The 25,057-nt window shown below is 41.7% G+C and overlaps 1 protein-coding gene across 1 annotated transcript in view; it reads left to right on the forward strand.

The window, feature by feature from the left end:
- FBP2 (fructose-bisphosphatase 2) overlaps nt 1-25,057 on the forward strand; it is a 40,204-nt gene that overhangs the window by 9,522 nt on the left and 5,625 nt on the right. Inside the window, exons 4-5 of the mRNA XM_055271858.2 lie at nt 12,197-12,337; nt 16,410-16,547. Coding sequence (XP_055127833.1) covers nt 12,197-12,337; nt 16,410-16,547 — 279 coding nt within the window. The remainder of the gene's footprint in view (nt 1-12,196; nt 12,338-16,409; nt 16,548-25,057) is intronic.

Raw genomic sequence — 25,057 nt, forward strand, 5'->3', positions numbered from 1 at the left:
AGAGTCTTCTATGTATTAGGAAGTTGACTAAACCGTGCTCTTACAGAGTCTTGAGATAGGGAATCTATGGCAGAAACATAAGTATTTAAGGCCTGTATAGTTTGGGTTATATTGTGAGAATAATCTGGTAGATATCTAATTCTCAGCCTTAATTCATGTACAAGTGTTGCCTTGGGCTGTAGTTAGGATATCTAAAGCCATATGATTTAAAGACATTATGGGATTAAGACATAGTAGCAGTTTGCTTTTCCGTGTCTTGTGGGGCTGAGGATATGTTTTGGGCATTATTCAGGAAGTATGTGTTGCACTTAGTTTTAATTATACTTCATGGTCCTCACTGTCAATTATATCTGAGGTTCCTGTGGGGCTTGACAACAGGTTGGCGAAATATACATATTTAATAGGCTGGGCATGGTGGCTCATGCCTGTAATCCCAGCATTTTGGGAGGCCGAGGTGGGTGGATCACCTGAGGTCAGGAGTTTGAGACCAGCCTGGCCAACATGGTGAAACCCCATCTCTACTAAAAATATCAAAAATTAGCTGGGCACGGCCGGCCGCAGTGGCTCACGTCTGTAATCCCAGCACTTTGGGAGGCCGAGGCGGGCGGATCACGAGGTCAGGAGATCGAGACCATCCTGGCTAACACGGTGAAACCCCGTCTCTACTAAAAAAAATACAAAAAATTAGCCGGGCGAGGTGGCAGGCGCCTGGAGTCCCAGCTACAAGGGAGGCTGAGGCAGGAGAATGGCATGAACCCCGGGGGGCGGAGCCTGCAGTGAGCCGAGATAGCGCCACTGCACTCCAGCCTGGGTGAAAGAGCGAGACTCCGTCTCAAAAAAAAGAAAAAAAAAAAGAAAAAAAAAATTAGCTGGGCATAGTGGCGGGCGCCTATAATCCCTGCTACTCAGGAGGCTGAGACAGGAGAATTGCTTGAACCCGGGGGGCAGAGGCTGCAGTAAGCTGAGAGTGCGCCATTGCACTACAGCCTGGGCAACAAGAGTGAAACAGTGACTCAAAAAAAAAAAGGGGGGCCGGGCAGGGTGGCTCACGCCTGTAATCCCAGCAATTTGGGAGGCTGAGGGGGGCGAATCACGAGGTCAGGAGATCGAGACCATCCTGGCTAACGTGGTGAAACCCCGCCTCTACTAAAAATACAAAAAAATCAGCCGGGCGTGGTGGTGGGTGCCTGTAGTCCCAGCTACTTGGGAGGCTGAGGCAGGAGAATGGCGTGAACCCAGGAGGCAGAGCTTGCAGTGAGCCAAGATCACGCCACTGCACTCCAGCCTGGGTGACAGAGCGAGACTCCGCCTAAAAAAAAACAAAAAAAATTAGCCGGGAGTGGTGGCATGTGGCTGTGGTCCCAGCTACTCGGCTGAGACATGAGAATTGCTTGAACCTGGAGGTGGAAGTTACAGTGAGTTGAGATTGCACTGCTGCACTCCAGCCTGGGCAACAGAGCAAGACTCCCTCTCAAAACAAACAAACTACACACACACACACACACACACACACACACACACACACAATTCAACAGATTATAGGAGGAGCTATGAATATTTATGAAGATGATCCTGACATATGTGTATTGAATAAATATGCATGTATGACCCATGTTTATTTTGGGGTGGAATGTATTCCATTTAGGCCCTGTATATCAAAAGGTCTTTCTAGGACATAAAGGCACACAGTGTGTGCTTTCTGTAAACTGGCCAGACCTAGCCCATGGTTGGTGGTCTTTTATCAGGAGAGCTACTGAAATTAGTCTCTTGTCTAATTAAAGCTGTACTCTTGGCTGGTGGAACAAGAGGCTGGGGGTGAGTTAGTCAGCTGATCTTAAGACCAGTGCTTGTTTGGCTGCTAGAAAAAAGAAAAACCTATGGCAGTAGGACGTGGTTTCCTCTTCAATATAGGAGTGAGTGACTAACCCTTGCCTGGCGTGACCTTAGGTCCCGTTTCTAATTGGGTATTTTCTTGTGACAAACAGCCTATTTTGTCAATCTTAGGGTTTTCAGTTGTGCCTAATTCCAAAAAGTGGGGGAAGGTATAGGGAGGCATGTCTGATCCCGCTTCCTGCCATGGCCTGAACTCGTTTTTCAGTTTATCTGGGGATTTCCTTCGGCCAAGAGGCAGGTCCATTCAGTCTGTTGAGAGGCTTAGGATTTTATTTTAGTTTATATTCTCCCTTTTTTGTCAAGGTATTCCAGGGGCAGTATTGATGGCCAAGCTTTTATTTTGTCCCATATGGATGCTGGGGTGGTATGGTTACCTTCTCCAGGTCCATCATGTTCCTCGATGGGACCCCTATGGCCCAGGGACTTAGAGTCAAAACAGTGAAAGCCAGTTAAATGTTCCAGGCCAGATGGGAATGGAGGTGGGCGGGCACTCATTAACCTTAAAACCTCTTTTAAGCAATGTAAAAGCCAAAAACCCAAAGCCTAAAGGCATGGTTCCAAAATTGACTTATGTACAAATCTATACATTGAGCTACTGTGAGCTTGGCTAGTAGCACTTAGCTACACAAAACACAAGCATTTTGTTCAGCTGTTGAAGCCTCTCTGTGTCCGTCCTGGATTTGGAGGCTCTGAATTAATTTGATCCCATAAGACCGGCCCTTACTATCTCAGACGCTCACTTCTTCCACGATAGTCTTTAGGCCTGGGGGGATTGAATAGTTTCAGTTCTGGAGGTAAAACAAAATACAAAGAATTAGTAATGTTTTAAAGCATCATTAGCCCAGCCTACTTCTGAGAATGACAGGAAAGGAGGCTTATAGGTAGTTAAGCATTTTAATTATTTGGTATTAAGGCATAGAATAAATCATATTACTTTAGATAGAGGCAAAATTAATAAATCAATCTTACTGGTTTTGACTACAAGGCTGTCCTTGTGTCTCATTAAAGCAGGCGACTTTGATTGTAACCTTTGCCTGGATCCAGGGACAAGGTTTTGGTTGGCTTGAGTTTGGTATCAGATACTGGCAGGAGCCGATGCCTTCTTTAGATGAAATATGTGCACCCAGGAGTCAAAGCCCTGTAACTTAACTGCACAAGGATTAGTTAATAGTACCTGATAAGGGCCTTTTTTAGGGACTGGAGGTAGTGATACTAGAGCCTTTGACCTGACTGGAACCTGTAAAATGATTTTAAAACCTCGTGGCAATTAATTTTTATAGCTTTGGTAAACCCCAGCAGAAAGTCAGAAACTTAATTTAGGATTCAATTTTGAAAATGTCAAAGATGTTAAAAGGCTCAAAACAATTGATTAAAACAGAACTGTAGGTCATTGTTAAACAATAGTTGCTCATTTAACCAGAGTGATAATTGAAAGATTTAAAAGGCAATCCAGGCTGGGCATGGTGGCTCACACCTGTAATCCCATCACTTTGGGAGGCTGAGGCAGGTGGATCACTTGAGGCCAGGAGTTCAAGACCAGTCTGGCCAACATGGCTAAACATTGTCTCTGCTAAAAATACAAAAATTAGCTGGGAGTGTTGGACCAGCCACTTGGGAGGCTGAGGCATGAGAATCACTTGAACCTAGGAGGCGGCGGTTGCAGTGAGCTGAGATTGCGCCACTGCACTGCAGCCTGAGCAATAGAGTGAGATTCTGTCTCAAACAAACAAACAAACAAACAATGGCAATACAGAAGGTTATATGGATGTACAAACTTTAACCCTTTTAGATCTCAACTTTTCTAAGCAATTAAAACCTAATAAAGACAACATAGGAATTATTTTGATAAAATGTAAAATGTTGTTTCTTAAGTGAATTACCAGACAGGGAAAGAAAAACTTGCAGTGTAGCTGCTTCTCTTCAGGGGAAGCCTATTTGGATAACCTGGAAGTTAAACTGGGAGTGTATCAGGGAAATACATAATTCTCAGTAACTGCATGAGAAGCTTTCTAATCATGTTGACAAATTTAGACATATCAAGGAAAGTACAGAATCAAGTAATAATGTAGGAAAACATTGCTTTTCTAGACCTTTAAGATAAAACATTTTAGTGCCAGGCCATAATAATAAAGTTGGAGGAGAAAGGTCACAAGAGTTGAGGAAAAAGCTGAATGAGAGAGTTATCCTCTCAGGCCTTCTCAAGGGGAGAAAAAGCTGAAAGCAGCAAGACACAGCAAAGCCAAACTTCTGAGATATGATTCTGAGAAGTTTTTAAGAGAAAGAGGTTATAAAAGTAAAATTTCTTGTTATTAGGAGCAAATAAATACCTTAAGACAGACAACCTTGCTTTAAACATAGGGGGCTATTACAAATAATCCCCTTTTAATTATAGTTAATCACATGCAAAATTCTTTTATAAATTCTCCACAAACTTTAATACAATTTATACAAACCATTTATGATATGCTTAAACTTTTTGACTTGTCCTAAATTTTGTTTCTTTAGATATCAGTCATTTTATTTTTAGGACAAGAATTTACCACACAAGTTTTTTTTTTTTGAGACAGAGTCTCGCTCTGTCACCCAGACTGGAGTGCAGTGGCCTGATCTCGGCTCACTGCAAGCTCCACCTCCCCGGTTCACGCCATTCTCCTGCCTCAGCCTCCCGAGTAGCTGGGACTACAGGCGCCCGCCACCACGGCCGGCTAATTTTTTGTATTTTTAGTAGAGACTGGGTTTCACCGTGTTAGCCAGGATGGTCTCTATCTCCTGACCTTGTGATCCACCTGCCTCGGCCTTCCAAAATGCTGGGATTACAGGCCTGAGCTGCTGCGCCCAGCCTATAAAATTATTTTTACAATAAGAATACAATTTATAGAATTATATAGTCATTAGAATTTTTATTTCTACTAACTTTAAATTTTAGTGGAAATTTAGTAAGCAAGAAGTCCTGAACTGTTTGTCAGATGTTAGTATTTTATAGATGAAGTCATTTCACAATTTTAGAACCATGTTTTCCCATATTTTATTGTAAATTATTCCCATAATTTATTATAATTTTTAAAAAATTGGAAACTACCCAGACATTCAATAAGCATTTATTATTTAATTTAAAATAATTTTAAGATTTTAAATTACAGAAAAAATTCACTTAAAAACATATATTTCTTTATGTGTATTTAATTTTTTAATCTTTAAGTTTATCTAGATTCTTTTTGAAAACAGATATTATACAAAGTTAGTCATTATTTAAAGTTATTTCCCTGTTAACCATTTTAAAAGTCTGAACATTAGGTGAACACCTAAGTAAGAACCTCAAAGTTAAATCCATGGGCATTTTGCCAATAACTCAGAGGATTCAATTGCTTTCCTTGAACTAACAATCCTAACTTAGTCTTATTTGTCAAAAAAATTACACAAAGATTACTCTGTGTTTGGCTGGGTTATAGTCTTACAATCTTTGCGCCAAACCCTGACACTTTAAACATTTAGCAAAGACAAATATAAAATTTATTTGCTTAGACACAAATGTATGCTGATGATTCTGAAGGCATTTTTGTTTTTATTTTACTAATAATTTTTGAAGCCAGTTTTATTTATCAAAGATTCACGCGAACTTGGAAAGCATTTGAACTTAATTTATGTGTACTCATTTACTTGTAAGCCAATTTGGTAGCATGCTAGACACGACACAGAATATAACTGTAACATGTACATTACATAAACATATCTAAACACGTATACATCTATACACAAACGAAGGTCTAAGAGCTTTTATCTGAGAACTCTAGTCATGAGATAGCATCACAAACTGACCTATAAAAACTGGCTCCAAGTTACTTTTCTGACAAAATTGGAAGCTGTTCACATGGCTAACTTTGTTTGCCCTGATAGGTAATCCAAGGAAAGCTGGCAGCCAAAATCTGGGGTAAAGCAGTCTCTATGGCAGTTTGGGTTTTTTTCTTTTTAAATCTTTTACCCCTTTTTGCTGTTCAGTTTCAAATGAGTTTTCAATGTTTATATTCGATTTAGATCATAAATAATGAATCTTGCCTCAGCACCAGCAGTTTAATAACAGCAGATTTAAAGCAGGCAGAAAAGAGAGGAAGGTAAAGAGCTAAAGAAGATTCTACTTAACTCCACAGTGTAGGTTAACCATTTGAACTCTTGAGTTTTTCTTCTTGTAATTTGCCCATCAGTTTAAAATGTGCACAAAAATGGGCCAGAATATGTAACCAGTCCCAAGGAAGATGACAAAATCAGAGGCCGTGATATTGGAAACGGTTTTTCTCCTTCAAGGCTGAACCCCTGGACTGGACAGGAAATGAGAAAAAGAAAAGAAAGAGATGTAGAGGAGAAAGGTCAAGTTTTACAGGAAGGAAGAGGAAAGAGAAAGAAAGGAGGGGAGGCTTGTGAGCCCTTCAGCCACTGCAAGGCATGGGGTCAGTACCCTCACCACCCAGGTTTATCTCCTGCCAGGGAGATCCTCAGTGCCATGGTGTGGGATGAACCCTTCCCACCTTTGCAAGTCACCAGTCAAGGTGAAATGTTTCCAGCCAGAGGGAGCTATGGGTGCTTTTGGCCAAGAGGAATAAGGCTGTAGGTGCTCCAAGATCATCAGGAGGCTGACTTGGAAGAAGTGGGGGGAGGGAGGGCTGAGTAGAGTCCCAAATATCTCACCTCAGTTTCCAATTCTCCCCCAACCCCTGCCCTGGAACAGCCTGAACCCAGCAAGGCCCCAAGGGTGCCACAAATACAAACAAATACAAATGCATAAAATGCTCAAATGGTGTCACTAGCAGCCAAGTCTAAATAGAGCAGAGTCCCAGTGACATCCCAAAAGAGGCAGAGGGTGGTCAAATGCACTCCGACTAACTCACCAAGTTCCAAAGTTTCAAAGTTCCAAAATTCCAAAGTTTGTCACTTCTCTAAAAGTCACTTTCATTGCACCAGTGAAACATTGGAGGTATCAGGCACTGCAGCAGGAAGAGAAAGAGAGGATCCCCAAGACAAAAGCATCTAGGCAGCTGCAGGAGGCTCCCTAGTGTTCCAGCCAAGGGGTCAGGTAGCCACAGCAACTGGAGCCCACAGGCAGCCCCACAGGCCCTGTCCAATAGAAACCAGACCGTGGGCTTGGGCCCCCAGAGCACACTGTATGGGCCACTAAAATTGTAACTGTATGCAGGTCCACATGCTCGCTGCCTGCAGAGTCCAGTTAACAAGAGTGAGGCCTGGTAGATAGAAAGTGACTTTATTGGCCAGGCGCGGTGGCTCACACCTGTAATCCCAGCACTTTGGGAGGCCGAGGCGGGCGGATCACGAGGTCAGGAGATCGAGACCATCCTGGCTAACACGGTGAAACCCCGTCTCTACTAAAAATACAAAAAATTAGCCGGGCGAGGTGGCAGGCGCCTGTAGTCCCAGCTACTCGGGAGGCTGAGGCAGGAGAACGGCGTGAACCCCGGGGGGCGGAGCCTGCAGTGAGCCGAGAACGCGCCACTGCACTCCAGCCTGGGTGAAAGAGCGAGACTCCGTCTCAAAAAAAAAAAAAAAAAAAAAAAAGAAAGTGACTTTATTAACCACAACTAGTAAAGGGGAAGTGGCCAGATTCTCATCAAATCAACCACTTTGACTATTTCAGGGGAAGGGAGGGGTTTAAAAGAGGAAAACTTGATTAAGGAGGGCATGCAAGAATTGTGCTGAGTACAGTATCTCTGTGTCTTGTTTTTGTGACTATCTTTGGTGCCAGTCCACCTGGACCTCAGGCTGACATCATCTCAACAGTGGCCGAGTTGTTAATTAGCTGCATTGAAGTAATCTCTGGAATTTTGCAGCTAGGTCTCCATGCTTGGTCTGTCTGTCTCAAGATTACCTCCTGGAACTTCTAAGAAGGCACATAATAGATACTAGCATGCAGTTAGCTAAATGCACAGGGAGTATATACGGTGAGAAAGGGAGTTATTTTATAGCTAAGAGAAAAGGCTTCTGCAGTTTGCTTCAAGGCTATATCTTGAAATCCAAGAGAAGGGAAACATGTTTTAAAATATATTATGAAGTTAAGCTGCCCAGTTACGTTAGGAAGATGAAATTAAAACCACAGTGAGACACCATTCTCCTCTTCCAGAGTGGCTAAATCTAAAAAGACTAAGCATACCAAGTGTTGGCAAAGAAACTGGAATTATTATACGTCGTTGGTGGGACTATCAAATAGTATAACTACTTTGGAAAACATTTGATAGCACCTACTAATGCTAAACAGATATTTACACACTATGGCCAAGCAATTTCACTCCTGGGACCCACACAGAAGAAAGGAATGCTGCGTCTGCCCAAAGATGGAGAAATTAGTCATAGTAGCCCCAAACCGGAAAAATTCAAATGCATATCAACATGAGAATGGAGAATAAATTGTGATATAGTCATACAACAGAAAACTACATAGCAATGAAAAAGAACAAACTACTGCTATGTGTAACAACATAGATAAAATTGCAAAGAAATAAACTTGAAAATCATAAGCCATACAAAAGAATACATGCAGTGTCATTTCATTTATATGATGTTCCAAACCAGATAAAGTTAGATTTGGTGATAAAGGTGAGAATAGAGGTTACCTTTGGCAGGAGGTGATAGTGACTGGAAGAGACTACTAGGCCTGGCTTCACTAGCCGTAGAGACCACGAGGTTGCTGGAAATGTTATATAAATGGATCTGGATGTTATGTAAAATATTCTATAAATACACATAAGTGTATATTATACATTTGTAAAAATTTATCGAGATGTACCATTAAGATTTGTATGCTCTGCTATATGCTTTATTACCTCAACAAAAAGGAAAAAAGTCCACATTTCATAATTTCTACCACCAAATACATGGAGCTCTTGCAATTTTCATTAATTTTACCAAAAAGTAGTGGTAGGAAGCACCACCTGTCTGATGGACTTAGATATTTATTGGTGTAGAAAAAAATAAAAAGACAGCACTAAATCATTTGCAAACTACTATAAAATTTACTGAGAAAGGTGTCATGGCAATGAAGATTGTTGATATAAACTGGGTTTTTGAAATCTCAGGACCGTGTTAGACAAATACAAAAACTGAACCATTCTTTTTTTTCCATGCATAGAAATAAATTATAGATGAGTCGATGAGTTTGGTGGAGAAGTGGGGAATATTTGTGTCATCCTGTCTTGATGTAGGAGAAATTCAGTCTAAACATAAAGACAAGAGAAGAAAACATATGGAATGTCATGAATAATTTTAATTTTAAAACTGCACTGCAAAAACAGGCACCATAAATAAAATAAGAAGGCAATGACAATCGAGGAAAATATTTGTAACATATACAAGACATTAATATCCTTTATATATAAAGAACTATTAAAATAAATAAGAAGATGAATATCCTGATAGAAAAATAAGCAAGACATGAAATAGACAACTTACAAAACAAAAATGGTCAAAATAAATATATAAAAGGTTTTACCTGACTCACAAAAAATAAAAGTTAAAACAAAAGAGATGTCATTTTGTCCACCTGTCAAATTGACAAAGTTGAAAAGACAATGCTATCTTGTGTTTACCAGGCAGAATTAAAATGAACCCTCTTATTATTGATGGTAAAGGTATAAATTGATGCACTCTTTCTGGAGGACAATTTTTCAATATATATCAAAAGATTTTTACTCAATTATTTAATTATTGGGAATTTATCTTGGGAAAATGATCAGAGAATTGTGTATTTATGCAGTAGATTGTTAATCTTAGGTTGCCTTGTTTTTTAAAAGGATAAAAAGAGAATATTAGAAACAACTCCACATGCATACATGTGACAACTTAGATGAAATGAACCAATGTCTCAAAAAGTACAATACTCTAACTCACCCAACAGAAAACAGATACTTTGAATGGCTACCTACAGGGCTCAATACTATTAAGAAACTAATGTCCAAGAAAAGAACGCTCCAGGCTCAGATGGTTTACTGGAAAAACATACCAAATATTCACAGATTATTCAGTCTCTTCCAGAAAAGAGAAGAGGAAGGAATACTTCCCAATTCATTTTATGAAACCAGTGTTATCCTGATAAAAAAACCAGACAAAGATTGTTCAAAAAAATACCACAGACCAATGTTCCTCATCAATAAATGCAAAAACTCTTAACAAAATATTGGCAAATAGAGTTCAACAATACATAAAACAAATTATACACCATGACTGAGTGGGGTTTATTCTGGTGATGGAAGACTGATCCAGTATTCAAAATCCGTCAGTGTAATCCACCATATCAACAGGCAAAAGAAGAAAAATCACACAATCATATCTATTGATGGAGAAAAAACATTTGAACAAATTCAACACTCATTCATTATTTAAAAAAGAAACTTGCTTAGGTAGGAGGATTGCTTGAGGCCAGGAGTTTGAGACCAGCCTGGGAAACATAGCAAGACCCCCATCTCAAAAAAGACATTAGCAGGAGAGGGGGGTGGTAATGCATACCTGTAGTCCCAGCTACTCAGGAAGTTGAGACGGGAGGATGACTTGAGCTCAGGAGTTGGAGGCTGCAGTGAGCCATGACCAAGCCACTGCACTCCAGCCTGGGCAACAGAGCAAGACCCTGTCTCTGAAAAAAAAGAAAGTCTTAGAAAACAAGAAACAGAGGAGGAGCGTCCCTTAACTCTATCAAGTACATCTACAGCTAGCATTACGTTTAATGGTGAAAGAGTGAATGCTTATCCTCTAAGATCAGTAACAAGGCAAGGACATCCTCACTTGCCACTATTACCCAACATATGTAATCCTGAAAGTCATAGCCAGCACAATAAGGCAAGGAAGATGATGAAACACATACAGGTTGGAAAGCAGGTAGTAACACTGTCCTTGCAGATGCCATGATGGTCTATGTAGAAAATCCCAAGGAATGTACAAACAGAAAACCAAAACACTTCCTAGAACTAGTGAGTTTAGCAAGGTCACAGGATACAAGATCAAGATACAAAATCAACTGGATTTCTATATATTAGCATTAACTAATTCATAATTATAATTACATTTTAAAATATGTGCTATTTACAATCACTCAAAAAATGAAATAGTATAAATCTAAAAAATGTGTATAGGATTCTTATGCTGAAAATCACTACATGCATGCATGTATATATGTGTGTGTGTAAACTCACGTGTGTGTTGTGTGTGTGAATTAAATGCAATATCCGTGGACCGGATTGTGCTAGGTGATGGGAAAACAGACATGAACAAGATGGAGTTGGTGCTTGCCACCAGGTTGCTCACAGTCTAGCTGGGAGATCAAACACTAAGCCCATGAATGAAAATGTTTTGGGAACTTCAAAGAAGCAGCTCTGAGTGCTCATGGCATCAAGGGCTGGAAGACCAGACCATGAGGTCAGAACATGGGGGCGAGAACATTCGGGTTTACAAGGCTTCTACATACATCACAACAATGCTATACTCCAATTCTAGGTTTCTGGAGGAGAGACTCACATTGGGCCAGTTTGAATCACAAATCTATGAATCTTTCTTGGCCCCATCAATATGTGTGCGTGTGTGTGTGTTGTGGAAGGTGGGGTAACTCAATACAAATGTAGCAGCTGAGAGCCTCCATTTTGGATAAGGGGGTGAGGAAGAATCATTTTGCACTGGTTGGATGTACCAAGGGCTAGAGAAGGACCAGAAGGAGCACGAACATTTAAGGAATCAGAGGAAGAGGTGCTGCGGGGAGGAGAAGCAAATGAGAAGGAGCATCCACAGAGTCAGAGGGAAAGCCAGAATCAGGGCTTCCGGCTGCTGGGTGAGTTGTGCAGCCACTCCAGCTGCAGTAGGTTGTTAATCTCAGGTGGTTTTGCTCTCAGAGTTCTCCCTCTGAGTCATGGAGGTGATGGTGCTGTCTGCCCCAAAGGGCTGTTGAGTGTGCAGAGTAAGACACTGCATCTGCATGCTCAGCTCAGTGATCTGAGTTGTGAGTATCATGGCTTATGGGAACATGGCTTATGATGAAGAAGGGCTACAGTTTTAGCATCTGAGAGTGCTTTTCTTGGCAGGCTACAGACACATGCGTTTGGAAAACAGGAAGGAAGAAGTCCAAGAATGGCCTTTGCCATGGTTGAGCTAGAACTGTTGGCAACATGGCCACTCATTTCCTCTGGATAGATTTGAAGCAGCTTAAAATTCTAAGAACTGCCCTTCCTTCAGTGATTCGAGGAGATCTGAAGCCCAGGCCCCTGGCAAAGGGTTCTCTCCAGAGACAACAATAACACGTGGCATTTCTCCCTCTCTTCCACAGACCTCAGAGGATGAGCCTTCTGAAAAGGACGCCCTGCAGTGTGGCCGCAATATTGTGGCCGCAGGTTATGCGCTGTACGGTAGTGCAACCCTGGTGGCTCTTTCCACAGGGCAAGGCGTGGACCTCTTCATGCTTGACCCGGTAGGTACAGAATATGGCATCATCTGTGCCTGGGGACTCCATGGGCCTCTGTACCTTAATGCCAGTTCTCTGCGATAATGTCCTGGTTATTCCTAATACTTGTTTTGGGGACCAGGGGGCCTGAGAGCCTAGTTTGGGGAGCCAACACCATCATCAGAAACCATGAAGGGCCTCTGTCCCAGTGAGGGCACTCGGGGGTAGGAGTGTCCTGCAGAGCCAGTTGCGTCAACTCAGGCCCTGTCCTTAAGGAGCTCATTTTCCAAAAATGCGCTCAATCTCTTTGGCTTATGAGAACGCCATGATTTAAGAATCACAATGCTGCAAATTTCCAGCAGAAGCACGGGTTTATTAGAGCAGCACCATCCAGTAGAATGCTCCGTGAATTTCACTTTTAAATGCTGGATGCCTTGCCCATCACTTGTGAAATGCTTTGCCAAGTATCCTGAGGTCTTGTGAAAACTCAGCTAACGTTGACCAAAGAACACGTCAAAACCTCTTGGGTTCACTTAGACAAAAGGTAAGTATTTAAGTTTTTGATTTACAGCTGTTTATTGAGCATCTACTGTGTCCCAAAGCAGCATTCCAGACAGTGGAGATGGAGCATTGATCAAACACGCATGACGGCCCTTGTGGAGTTCACGTGTTAGTGCACATGTGTGGAGAGAGGGGTTTGCAAAATTTCAAAATGACATGGAGTTAACTCACAAAACAGAGTTTATAGTATGGAAAACCAGAAACTTTTCAAATAGAATCTTTTCGCCTATATGCCCATTAGACCAAGACCCATCGCTGTGTCAGTTTGCTAATGCCTCAATTTCTCTTTATGTTCAAAGAAGCTGGCAAACCCTGAGAAATTCTACGGCTTACAAATATTACCCTCAGACAATAAAACACCCTTTCTAAAGTTGTTGTAGAATAACAGCTAAGAGTTAGATAATTCTTCATAAGTGGTAGGAATGTAAAATACCTGTCCTATGAAATTTATATCTATTAATGCATTTAAATGTCACAGTGGCCTTATGAGGTATGTCCTACTATTATTCCCATTTTCAGATGGGGAAAGTGAGGCGTAGAGAGAGTGAGTAACTTGTGCAAGGTCAAGCTAGTGACCGGTGTCAGGAGTCACACTTCAGCAGTCTGTGTTTTAATTACTCTACCATGCTAAATTTCCAACACAACTGCTCTTGAGTACAAGCAAAATATCTCCATGAACATTCTGAGCAGTTCTAAAGGCAATGGGAGATGCTTTGACTCAGGGACCCAACTGAAGGATTCCCAGGCACAGACAGAGCCTCTGTTTTCTGCCCTCAGTCATGACAGCAGGGCCCAGTCTGGACATAGGTGGGCACCAGAGCTTGTCAACATGACAGAAGGAAGAGATGAACCATAGCATCTTTCCGGATCTCTATGTATTAGCCTGAAACCCCTTTGGATCACATCAGCCTACTAAAAAGGACATTTGAGCAAAGACCCAGTGCACAAAGCTTAGTGCCTGTTCGACATCCAGCGGAGGTAGCTTGTGGCAGTTGTCACAGATAGAAATGCCATGGAAGGCGGCCAGTAGCTTATGGAGGCAGCATTCTCTGGTGGGTCAAACTGAGCCTGTGAGGTCTGTGGGTTTGCAGGGCTGGTGATTTGATTTTGTCAGAACACACATATTGTTCAGGCACAGAGAGACCACCTCCTGTTAACCAACTCTCCATTGTGGGTAAAGCTCAATGTCAAGGCATTCATTTACAAATGGGAGCTGTTGTTTCTTGTGACAAGGATCTGGTGTCTGATAATTGGTAACAGAGTGTATGAGAGCCCATATTAAAAATCAGCAGTTGTTGGTGACCACACAATCAGAACAAATGAACACATTTTCCAGGTTAATAAAATTGTAGAAACAGTATTCCCAGGGCCTGGGAGTCGCAGCCCCAGCCCCAGGAGTGGATCAACGCAAGGCGTTTTCACCTGTCCTGATGCAGAATGCTCGCCTCTGTTCAGGTGGTGAGTGAGTGCCACTGTTCAGATGACAGTTGTGCATCTCCATCCTCTTTGCTGAAAAGCAAGAGCAAAATTGACCCTGGCTCAATTAAGTGAAAGGAGTTACTGCATTGATGGAAAAGCTGAGGACCCTGGCTAGGAACGGGCAGGACTAGAGGACCAGGAAGCAGGAAGCACAGCAGTGGTCTCGCAACATGGCTGGTCTGGCCTGGACACCACCCCCGGTGCTGCGCCTCTCACTCAGGTTTCAAATCCCAGGGAGGGGTATCTCATTTTCAAGCTAAGGTACATACCTGACCTTGGCCTACAAGAGGCCCAGATATGAGTCTTCCTAGACTGGCATCCAATGAGAAGAGTTAATTCTTCAAAGCAAGTCAGGGCACTTTTCAGAAGTAGAAATCAGCGCCGGGCTGCTCCAAAGCAACAGACACCCACAGTGAGTTAAAGCTCATGAGTCAAAGACCATCACTCGTGCACCTGTAATACCTGAAGTTAGATTTAGCAGGCACTGCAGAGGAACCATGGGGTGTTGCATAAGGAGGGAGTTGAGATGGGCTTATAGCACTTGGGGTTTTGCTTGGTGATTCTAAAGAGGATTTGAGGAAGAGAGGGTCAGTCTGGATTGGATATTGTCTGGAAGTGGGTGCAATTAATCACTAGTTACCTTAATCATTTTTATCTAGGAGGCAGAGAGATTGAAGTCATTGATATAGAAGCAGTTGTCACTCATGTTAGGCAGGAAAGGATTGTTTAGTTGTTTTTGTTATTGAGTCTCCTTGGCACTGACTTGTTTCTGACATGGACAGTGTTACCTCTCGTAGCAACACCTCTGCTATGTGGAGTCATTCTGTGGCCTTGCCTCTTTATATTCTGGGAATACCTCTGATGTTCCTTGGGAACCTTCTGGCCTAGCTGCCAACTGTGAGCTGTCATTTTGGAGTTTCACTCTCAAAATCTTGGACATTCATCAAAATGGATCTGGTTTCCAGGCTCTGATTTTCCTCCCAGTGACTTAGACAGATATGAGCATTTAAGGGGGTATCTGCCACAAGCTGATCACATTTTTAGTGACTGATGTCACCAGAACTAGACATAAGGGTATTTGAGAGATGCCCTGCAGGTACTGACCAAGGTGGCTACACGAGTTGTGGAGAGGGACTAGGCACACTTTTATTAATATGTCTGAGGATTCCTTTAGATTTTACCAACTTTTTCCTTATGCCGGGTGAACACAGTTTCTGATGAAGGCGGCTTCCTCTTTTCCCCGGATAACAGTGGGATACCAGAAACTATGAATAGTTTCTACGATTGAATCACTAACATAAACAAAATAACTGTACCACAATTTTTTTTTTTTTTTGAAATGGAGTCTTGCTCTGTCATCCAGGCTGGAGTGCAGTGGCATGATCTTGGCTCACTGCAAGCTCCGCCTCCCAGAGTTCACGCCATTCTTCTGACTCAGCCTCCCGAGTAGCTGGGACTACAGGTGCCCACCACCATGCCCGGCCAATTTTTTGTATATTTAGTAGAGACGGGGTTTCACCATGTTAGCCAGGATGGTCTCGATCTCCTGACCTCGTGATCCACCCACCTTAACCTCCCAAAGTGCTGGGATTACAGGCATGAGCCACCACGCCCAGCCTGTACCACAAATTAATGGTTAAAATGCATCCCTCATACAACAATGTAACTTCTTCCTCTCACTGTTGATGGCCTGTCTTCCTGAAAACACTAATCTGGGGGTGAGAACTTGGGAGATACACACAGTTGGGTTCATCGTAAATGAGGAGCCTCGCTGACAGTGGAAGATGCAAAGGAAAAGAAAGAAGACTATGGGCCTCTTCCTTAGAATTGTCTTGCTGCTTGCTATGTTACTGCTAGAGCTTCCTGTGTGGGCTCCATATGGTCCCTATTCTTCCCACCACTCATGAAAACACCAAAGAGCAGGCTCAGAGTGACCCCAGCCAAGCCCCAGCTCTGCCAGCAGGCCCCCATCTTCTCCTGCTCTGATGTGGGGATCATGCGGTTGGCTTCTGTTTCCTGGCTTCTCTCTTCTTCCTGGCATCTCTCTTCATGTTGCTAGGCTCTTGGTGAATTTGTCCTGGTGGAAAAAGATGTCAAGATTAAGAAGAAAGGAAAGATTTACAGCCTGAATGAGGGCTATGCCAAGTATTTTGATGCGGCCACCACTGAATATGTGCAGAAAAAGAAATTCCCTGAGGTGAGTGAAGAAAGCCAGGTGGGTGGCGGACAGAATGCTGTCCCCATGGGGTCTTGTTTGGGTGGTGGCTTCAGGGGCTTTGCTGAAAGAGGTTGGTGCCACTGTTTGTGGCTGTGGTCAGTATGAAGATGATGGACTCTGCCTTTCTTCATAAGCATTCAGTATCTTATATAGCTAAAATTTACCTTCTAAAGGTAGCACTTATCTTTACATTTGAGTTTTTCCAGGATAAATTCTTTATAAAGACGGTAGGGATCACATTTACAAAATTCAGAGCTCAGGCCAGATCCTCTCCGAAGTCATTTGTTTAATCTAAGCTCCAACCGACAGACTCACTCACTCAGTTGCATTTGCTTTTAGAATAAATAATTATATGAGAGGCCTTTAAAAAGTTCATGGAAAAATGAAATTAAAAGAGATTAGAAACATAAAATATAAACTTTATTTCTCAACATAAGCTCCATCAAGTTCAGATGCTTTTGTAAGGCTTCATACCAACCCTTTAATCCCTCTGTAATGAACTGAGGTACTGGGAATTTAATCTTAAGGCAGTCTTTTTAATGTTATTTGCTGAAGAAAAATGGGTGCCCTGCCAAGACCAGTTTGGTGGAGGAGACCCTAAACCAGCAGTGGTAGAGGAATTAAAGACACACACACAGAAATATAGAGGGGTGAAGTGGGAAATCAGGAGTCTCACAGCCTTCAGAGCTGAGAGCCCCAAACAGATTTACCCATGTATTTATTAACAGCAAGCCAGTCATTAGCATTGTTTCTATAAATATTCGATTAACTAAAAGTATCCCTTATGGGAAAGGAAGGGATGGGTCAAATTAAAGGAATAGGTTGGGCTAGTTATCTGCAGCAGGAGCATGTCCTTAAGGCACAGATCGTTCATGCTATTGTTTGGGGCTTAAGAATGCCTTTAAGCGGTTTTCCACCCTGGGCGGGCCAGGTGTTCCTTGCCCTCATTCCGGTAAACCCACAACCTTCCAGCGTGGGCGTTAGGGCCATCATGAACATGTCACAGTGCTGCAGAGATTTTGTTTATGGCCAGTTTTGGGGCCAGTTTATGGCCAGGTTTTGGGGGGCCTGTTCCCAACAGTGCCCTTTAAAGGTTTTTTAAGATTAGGAAACAAAAAGAAATCAAAAGGAGCTAAATCAGGATTATAGTGATTTTCCATCAGAACTGTTGCAAAATTGCCATTGTTTGATGAGAAGATTAAGCAGGACCATTGATGTGGTGGAGAAGAACTCTATGGTGAACTTTCCTGGGCTTTTTCTGCTAAAACTGTGGCTTTCTCAGAACACTCTCATAATAAGCAGATGTGGGCCAAGGATGTTTTTCCCAATGTTGTAAAAATGAATGGGCGTAATTAGTCAAGGACAAATTGTATCCTACACCTTCAGAGGCCCTTGCTCTCCTCCCCCACGTTACGAGCATCTATAGTTATCCCTCCCTCCCGCCCTCGCTCTCTCCCTCACTCTCATCTATCTATCTATCTATCTATCTATCTATCTATCTATCATCATCTATCATCTATCTATTATCTACCTATCTATTATCTATCTATCTATATCTTTAACTGAGGGATTTCTCATAGCTTTTCTCTATAGAGCAAAGGTAAGTTAGAGTAGAAACACCTGTCTCTGTTATGTCAAGTCCTTCTGGGCTAAAAAACTAGGAGCTTAGGAATGTGGGTTCCATCTCTAGTTCCTGATAGTTCACTGTGTGTCTGCTGAAAGATTCTTTCTGTATTTAAATGTTTTGATTTTATGACTTAGTGTTTTCCCCAAATATAAAAATTGTGTTCCTGTGTAACACATCACGTAAAGACAACAAAAAGTATAAGAAAGTGTAAACAAAATTCATGTGTAAGATACTCCACCCTCAAAAACCCCACTGTGAACATTTTTTTTTTTTTTTTTTTTTTTTTTTTTGAGATGGAGTCTTGCTCTGTCTCCAGGCTGGAGTGTAGTGGCACGATCTCAGCTCACTGCAACCTCCGCCTCCTGGGTTCAAGTGATTCCCCTGCTTCAGCCTCTCAAATAGCTGGGATTACAGGCACGTGCCACCACATCCCGCTAATTTTTTGTATTTTAGTAGAGACGGGGTTTCACCATGTTGGCCAAGATGGTCTTGACCTCCTGACTTCGTGATCCTCTCACGTCGGCCTCCCAAAGTGCTGGGATTACAGGCGTGAGTGACTGCACCTGGCCCAACATCTTGACATTTCTCTAGGGTTTGTTTTCTGCAAATGTGCTTACACAGTTACCAAATGTAATTCAACTGGAAAGTTTTAAACCTGCTTTTCTGCTTATTTCATGAGCATTTCCTAGTCATTAAAAATTCTTCAAAAGCACATTGCTGCACCATAACATACTTAGTCATTCTCAAGTTGTTCCACACTTAGGCTGTGTCCAGCTTTTCACTCCATAAATAATGCTGCAGTGAGCCCCTTTGTACCTCATCTTTGCTAATCTGAAAATTCCCTTAGAAGCATTCCTAGAAGTAAGGCTGGGCATGCATGGTGGCTCACGCTTGTAATCCCAGAACTTTGGGAGGCCAAGGTGGGCAGATCACTTGAGGTCTGGAGTTCGAAAACAGCCTGGCCAACATGGAAACACCATCTCTACTAAAAATACAAAAATTACCTGGGTGTGGTTGGCAGGTGCCTGTAATCGCAGCTACTCGGGAGGCCGAGGCAGGAAAATCACTTGAACCTGGGAGGCAGAGGAGGTTGCAGTGAACTGAGATTGCACCACTGCCCTCCAGCCTGGGCTACAGAGCAAGACTGTCTCAAAAAAAAAACAAAGGTATGAAGGCATTCCTAGAAGTAGGATTTCTGGTGAAGTGGAATTCTGGAACCTCACTTCAGTCTTCACTGTTAAGTCAAGCCAAGGTGTTTCATCTTAGGTCTGATAAAGTGCTAAGTAACTAAAATAGAAGAAGACTTGGTAATGTTTACCTACAATGTGGTTTCACGGCATGCAACTAGAAGACAATAGACTATAATGATGTTCATTGTAATTATGATTTGGGGATATTTCAAGGTGATAATAATAATAGCTAACATGTATTGGGGGATTAACATGTGGTAAGCCCTGTTTTAGTGTTTTATGTGTAATAGCTCCTTTTATCTCATAACAACTCTTGGAGGCAGGTACAGACGAGGAAGCTGAGGCACAGAGTAGTTCCATTACTTATCCAAGGTAGGTGGCTGAGCCAGGATTCTAACCCAAGCATTCTGGCTGTCAACCCATGCCGTTAACCACAACGTGAGCCTGCTTGGAAACAATCAAGTGGGGAAGAAGCCTCACTCCCACACACAGGTGCATGGTTCAGGGCTGCCTAATGTGGAGGGAGACAGAGCCTCCCTGCTGGCTGCGGAGTTTCTGCCTCCTCCAGCCCGGTTCCTGTTCCTGCTTTATGAGCTGTGCACCTGCTGGGTGTGGACCGGACAGAAGCCCAGCTGCAGAGCACCCAATTCCGTATCTAGAAGGGAAGCGGAATACGAATCAGGCTGTTCTCAGGAATCTGCTTATTGTGGAAGGGAGGGTGGAGGGAGGAAATGAGTGAGAAAACACTGCTTCAGGGGTCTGATAATTTGTTTTGCATTCATTTTCATTTTTGACAATTGTTAGAGCATTGGACTTGCCTAATTAGCAGAAATATTTCCTTACATTTTTCACAAATTCCACCTGTTGGTGCAGTGCCAAGTGTGAGCTATAAAATTGGAGTTATTAAAAAAGATGGTGACCATGAATTATGAAGGAGGTGACTAATCATTAAAATAGTCATTTTATTTATTTATTTAACTTTATTTTATTTGTTTATGTATGTATTTATTTGTATTTTGAGATGGAGTTTCGCTCTTGTTGCCAAGACTGAAGTGCAATGTTGCAATCTCAGCTCACTGCAACCTCCGCCTCCCTGGTTCAAGTGATTCTCCTGCCTCAGCCTCCCGAGTAGCTGGGATTACAGGCTCCCGCCACCATGCCCAGCTAATATTTTGTATTTTTAGTAGAGATGGGATTTCACCATGTTGGTCAGGCTGGTCTTGAACGCCTGACCACAGGTGATCCACCTGCCTTAGCCTCCCAAAGTGCTGGGATTACATACAGGCGTGAACTACCATGCCAGGTCCATTGTTTTATTTTTAATTGACATATAATAATTGTACATATTTATGGGATACATAGTGATGTTTCATTATATATAATATATAGTGATCAGATCAGTACAATTAGGAAATCCATCATCTCAAACATTTATCATTTCTTTGTGTTGGGAACATTCAATATCCTCCTTCTAGCTTTTTGAAAATATGTCATATATTATTGTTAACTATATTCATCCTACAGTGGTTTAGAACACTGTAACATATTCCTGTGATGCAGGTGTAATTTTATTTTATTTTCTACACTTTTATTTTAGATTCAGTCGTAGTTGTGCAGGTTTGTTATATAAGTAAACTCCTGTCATGGGGGTTTGCTGTACAGATTGTTTTGTCTCCCAGGTACTAAACCTGGTATCCGATACTTATCTTTTCTGCCCCTCCCCCTCCTCCCTCCCTCCACCCTCAAGTAGGCCCCAGTGTCTGTTGTTTCCCTCTTTGTGTCCATGTGTTCTCATCATTTAGCTCCTACTTATAAGTGAGAACATGTAGCATTTGGTTTCCTATTTCTGTGTTAGTTTACTTAAGATAATTAGGCCTTCAGCTTCACCCATGTTCTTGCAAAAACATGATCTCATTCTTCTTTATGGCTGCATAGTATTCCATTGTGTATATGTAGCACATTTCTTTATCCAGTCTACCACTGATGGGCATTTAGGTTGATTCCATATCTTTGCTATTGTGAATAGTGTTGCAGTGAACATACATGTGCATGTGTCTTTACAATAGAATGATTTCTATTCCTTTGGGTATATACCCAGTAATGGGATGACTGGGTCAAATGGGATGGCTGCTTTTAGCTGTTTGAGAGATCATTACGCTGCTTTCCACAATGGTTGAACTGATTTACACTCCCACCAACAACGCATAAACATTCCCTTTTCTCTGCAACCTCGCCAGTATCTGTTATATTTTGATTTTTTAATAATTGTCATTCTGACTGGTGTGAGATGGTATCTCATTTGGGTTTTCATTTGCATTTCTCTAACAATCAGTGATACTGAGCTTTTTTCATATGCTTTTTGGCTGCATGTATGTCTTCTTCTTTTTTGAGATGGAGTCACTCTCTGTCACCTGTGTTGGAGTGCAGTGGCGCAATCTCGGCTCACTGCAACCTCCACCTCCCAGGTTCAAGCGATTCTTCTGCCTCAGCCTCCCAAGTAGCTGGGACTACAGGCACACGCCACCATGCTTGGCTAATTTTTGTATTTTTAGTAGAGATGGGGTTTCACCAAATTGGCCAGGCTGAATATGTCTTCTTTTGAAAAGTGTCTGTTCATGTCCTTTGCCCATTTTTTAATGGTTTTTTTCTTACATATTTAAGTTCCTTATAGGTGCTGGATATTAGATCTTTCTCAGATGTATAGTTTGCAGAAATTTTCTCCCATTCTTTGGGTTGTCTGTTTACTCTATTGACAGTTTCTTTTGCTGTGCAGAAGCTCTTTAGTTTAATTAAATCTCATTTGGCAATTTTTGCTTTTGTTGCAATTGCTTTTAGTGTCTTTGTCATGAAATCTTTGCCCATGCCTACATCCAAAATGGTATTGCCTAGGTTGTCTTCCAGGGTTTTTATGGTTTTGGGTTTCACATTAAGTTTTTAATCCATCTTGAGTTAATTTTTGTATATGGTGTAAGGAAGTGGTCCAGTTTCAACCTTCTGCATATGGCTAGCTAGTTATCCCAGCACCATTTATTGACTAGGAAGTCATTTCCTCATTGCTTGTTTTTGTCAGCTTTGTCAAAGGTCAAATGGTTGTAGGTGTATGGCCTTATTTCTGGATTCTCTATTCTGTTCCATTGGTCTATTTGTCTGTTTTTGTACCGGTGCCATGCTGCTTTGGTTATTGTAGCCCTGTAGCATAGTTTGAAGTCAAGTAATGTGATGCCTCCAGCTTTGTTCTTTTTGCTTAGGATTGCCTTGGCTATTCTGTCTCTTTATGGTTCCATATGAATTTTAAAATAGTTTTTTTCTAGTTCTGTGAAAAATGTCATTTGTAGTTTGATAAGAATAGCACTGAATCTGTAAATTGCTTTGAGTAGTATGCCCATTTTAACAATATTGATTCTTTATATCAATGAGCATGGAATGTTTTTCCATTTGTTTGTGTCATCTTTGATTTCTTTCAGCAATGTTTTGTAGCTCTCATTGTAGAGATCTTTTACCTCCCTGGCTAGCTCTATTCCTAGGGATTTTATTATTTTTGTGACAATTGTGAAAGGGATTATGTTCTTGATTTGGCTTTTGGCCTGGCTGTTTTGGGTGTATAGGGATGCTAATAATTTTTTTGTATGTTCATTTTGTATCTTGAAACTCTGCTGAAGTTGTTTATCAGCTTAAGGAGCTTTTGGACCAATACTATGGGGTTTTCTAGCTATAGAATCGTGTCATCTGCAAAGAGGGATAGTTTGACTTCCTGTCTTCCTATTTGGATGCCCTTTATTTATTTCTGTTGCCTGATTGTCCTGGCCAGAACTTCCAATACTATGCGAATAGGAGTGATGAGAGAGGGCATCCTTTTCATGTGCCAGTTTGCAAGGGGAGTGCTTCCAGCTCTTGCCCATTCAGTATAATGTTGGCTGTGGGTTTGTCATAGATGGATCTTATTATTTTGAGATATGTTCATTCAATACCTAGTTTGTTGAGAGTTTGTAACATGAAAGAGGTGTTGAATTTTATTGAAAGCCTTTTTCTGCATCTATTGAGACCATCAAGTGGTTTTTGTCTTTAGTTCATTTTACGTGATGAATCACATTTATTGATTTGCATATGTTGAACCAACCTTGCATCCCAGGGATAAAGCCTACTTGATTGTGGTGGATAAGCTTTATAATGTGCTGCTGCTGTGTATTTTGATGAGAATTTTTGCATCAATATTCATCAAGGATATTGGCCTGAATTTTTTTTTATTGTGTGTCTACTGGGTTTTGGTATCAGAATGATGCTGACCTCATAGAATGAGTTGGGGAGGAGTCTTTCCTCTTTAATTTTTTTGGAACAGTTTCAGTGGAAATGTTATCAGTTCTTCTTTATAGATCTGGTAGAATTCGGCTGTGAATCTCTCTGGTCATAGGCTTTTTTTGGTTGATAGGCTATCTTTACTGATTTAATTTTGTAGTTTGTTATTGGTCTGTTCAGGGATTCAGTTTCTTCCTGGTTGTGTCAGGAGAGTGTATGTGTCCAGGAATTTGTCCATTTCTTCTAGATTTTCTAGTGTGTGTACATAGAGGTGTTCACAGTAGTCTCTGATGGTTTGTATTTCTGTGGTGTCAGTGGTAGTATCCCCTTTGTTATTTCTAGTTGAATTTATTTGGATTGTCTCTATTTTTCTTTATTAATCTAGTGAGCAGTCTATCTTATTAGTTTTTTTTTTCAAAAAACAAACTCCTAGATTCACTGATATTTTGAATTTTTTTTTTCCTTTTTGAGATGGAGTCTCACTCTGTCACCTAGGCTAGAGTGCAGTGGCACAATATCTTGGCTCACTGCAACCTCTGCCTCCCGGGTTCAAGCAATTCTCCTGCCTCAGCCTCCCAAATAGCTTGGATTACAGGGGCACACCACCACGCCTGGCTAATTTTTGTATTTTTAGTAGAGATGGAGTTTCACCGTGTTGGTCAGGCTGTTCTCGAACTCCTGACCTCAGGTGATCCACTTGCTTTGGCCTCCCAAAGTGCTGGGATTACAGGCGTGAGCCACTGCGCCCGGCCTGAATTTTTTTTTTTTTTGAGATGGAGTCTTGCTCTATTGCTCAGGCTAGAGTGCAGTGGCACGATTTTGGCTCACTGCGATCTCTGTCTCCCGGGTCCAAGTGGTTCTCCTGCCTCAGCCTCCAAGTAGCTGGGATTACAAGTGACTGCCACCATACCCAGCTAATTTTTGTATTTTTAGTGGAGACGGGGTTTCACCATGTTGGCCAGGCTGGTCTGGAACTCCTGACCTCAGGTGACCCATCTTCCTCGGCCTCCCAAAGTGCTGGGATTAAAGGCATGAGCCACAGTGCCCAGTCATGAATTGTGTGTGTGTGTGTGTGTGTGTGTGTGTGTATGTGAATCTCCTTCAGTTCAACTCCGATTTTGATTATTTCTTGTCTTTTGCTAGCTTTGGGGCTGGTTTGCTCTTACTTCTCTAGTTCTTTTGGTTGCGCTATTAGCTTGTTAATTTGAGATCTTTTTAACTTTTTGATGTGGGCATTTAGTGCTATAAATTTTCCTCTTAACACTGCCTTACCTGTGTCCCAGAAATTCTGGTTATTTTATCTTTGTTCTCATCAGCTTTAAAGAATCTCTTTATTTCTGCCTTAATTTCATTATTTATCCAAAAGTCATTCAGGAGCA

Source organism: Symphalangus syndactylus, chromosome 3 (genome assembly GCF_028878055.3).
Source record: "Symphalangus syndactylus isolate Jambi chromosome 3, NHGRI_mSymSyn1-v2.1_pri, whole genome shotgun sequence".
NCBI lineage: Eukaryota > Metazoa > Chordata > Mammalia > Primates > Hylobatidae > Symphalangus > Symphalangus syndactylus.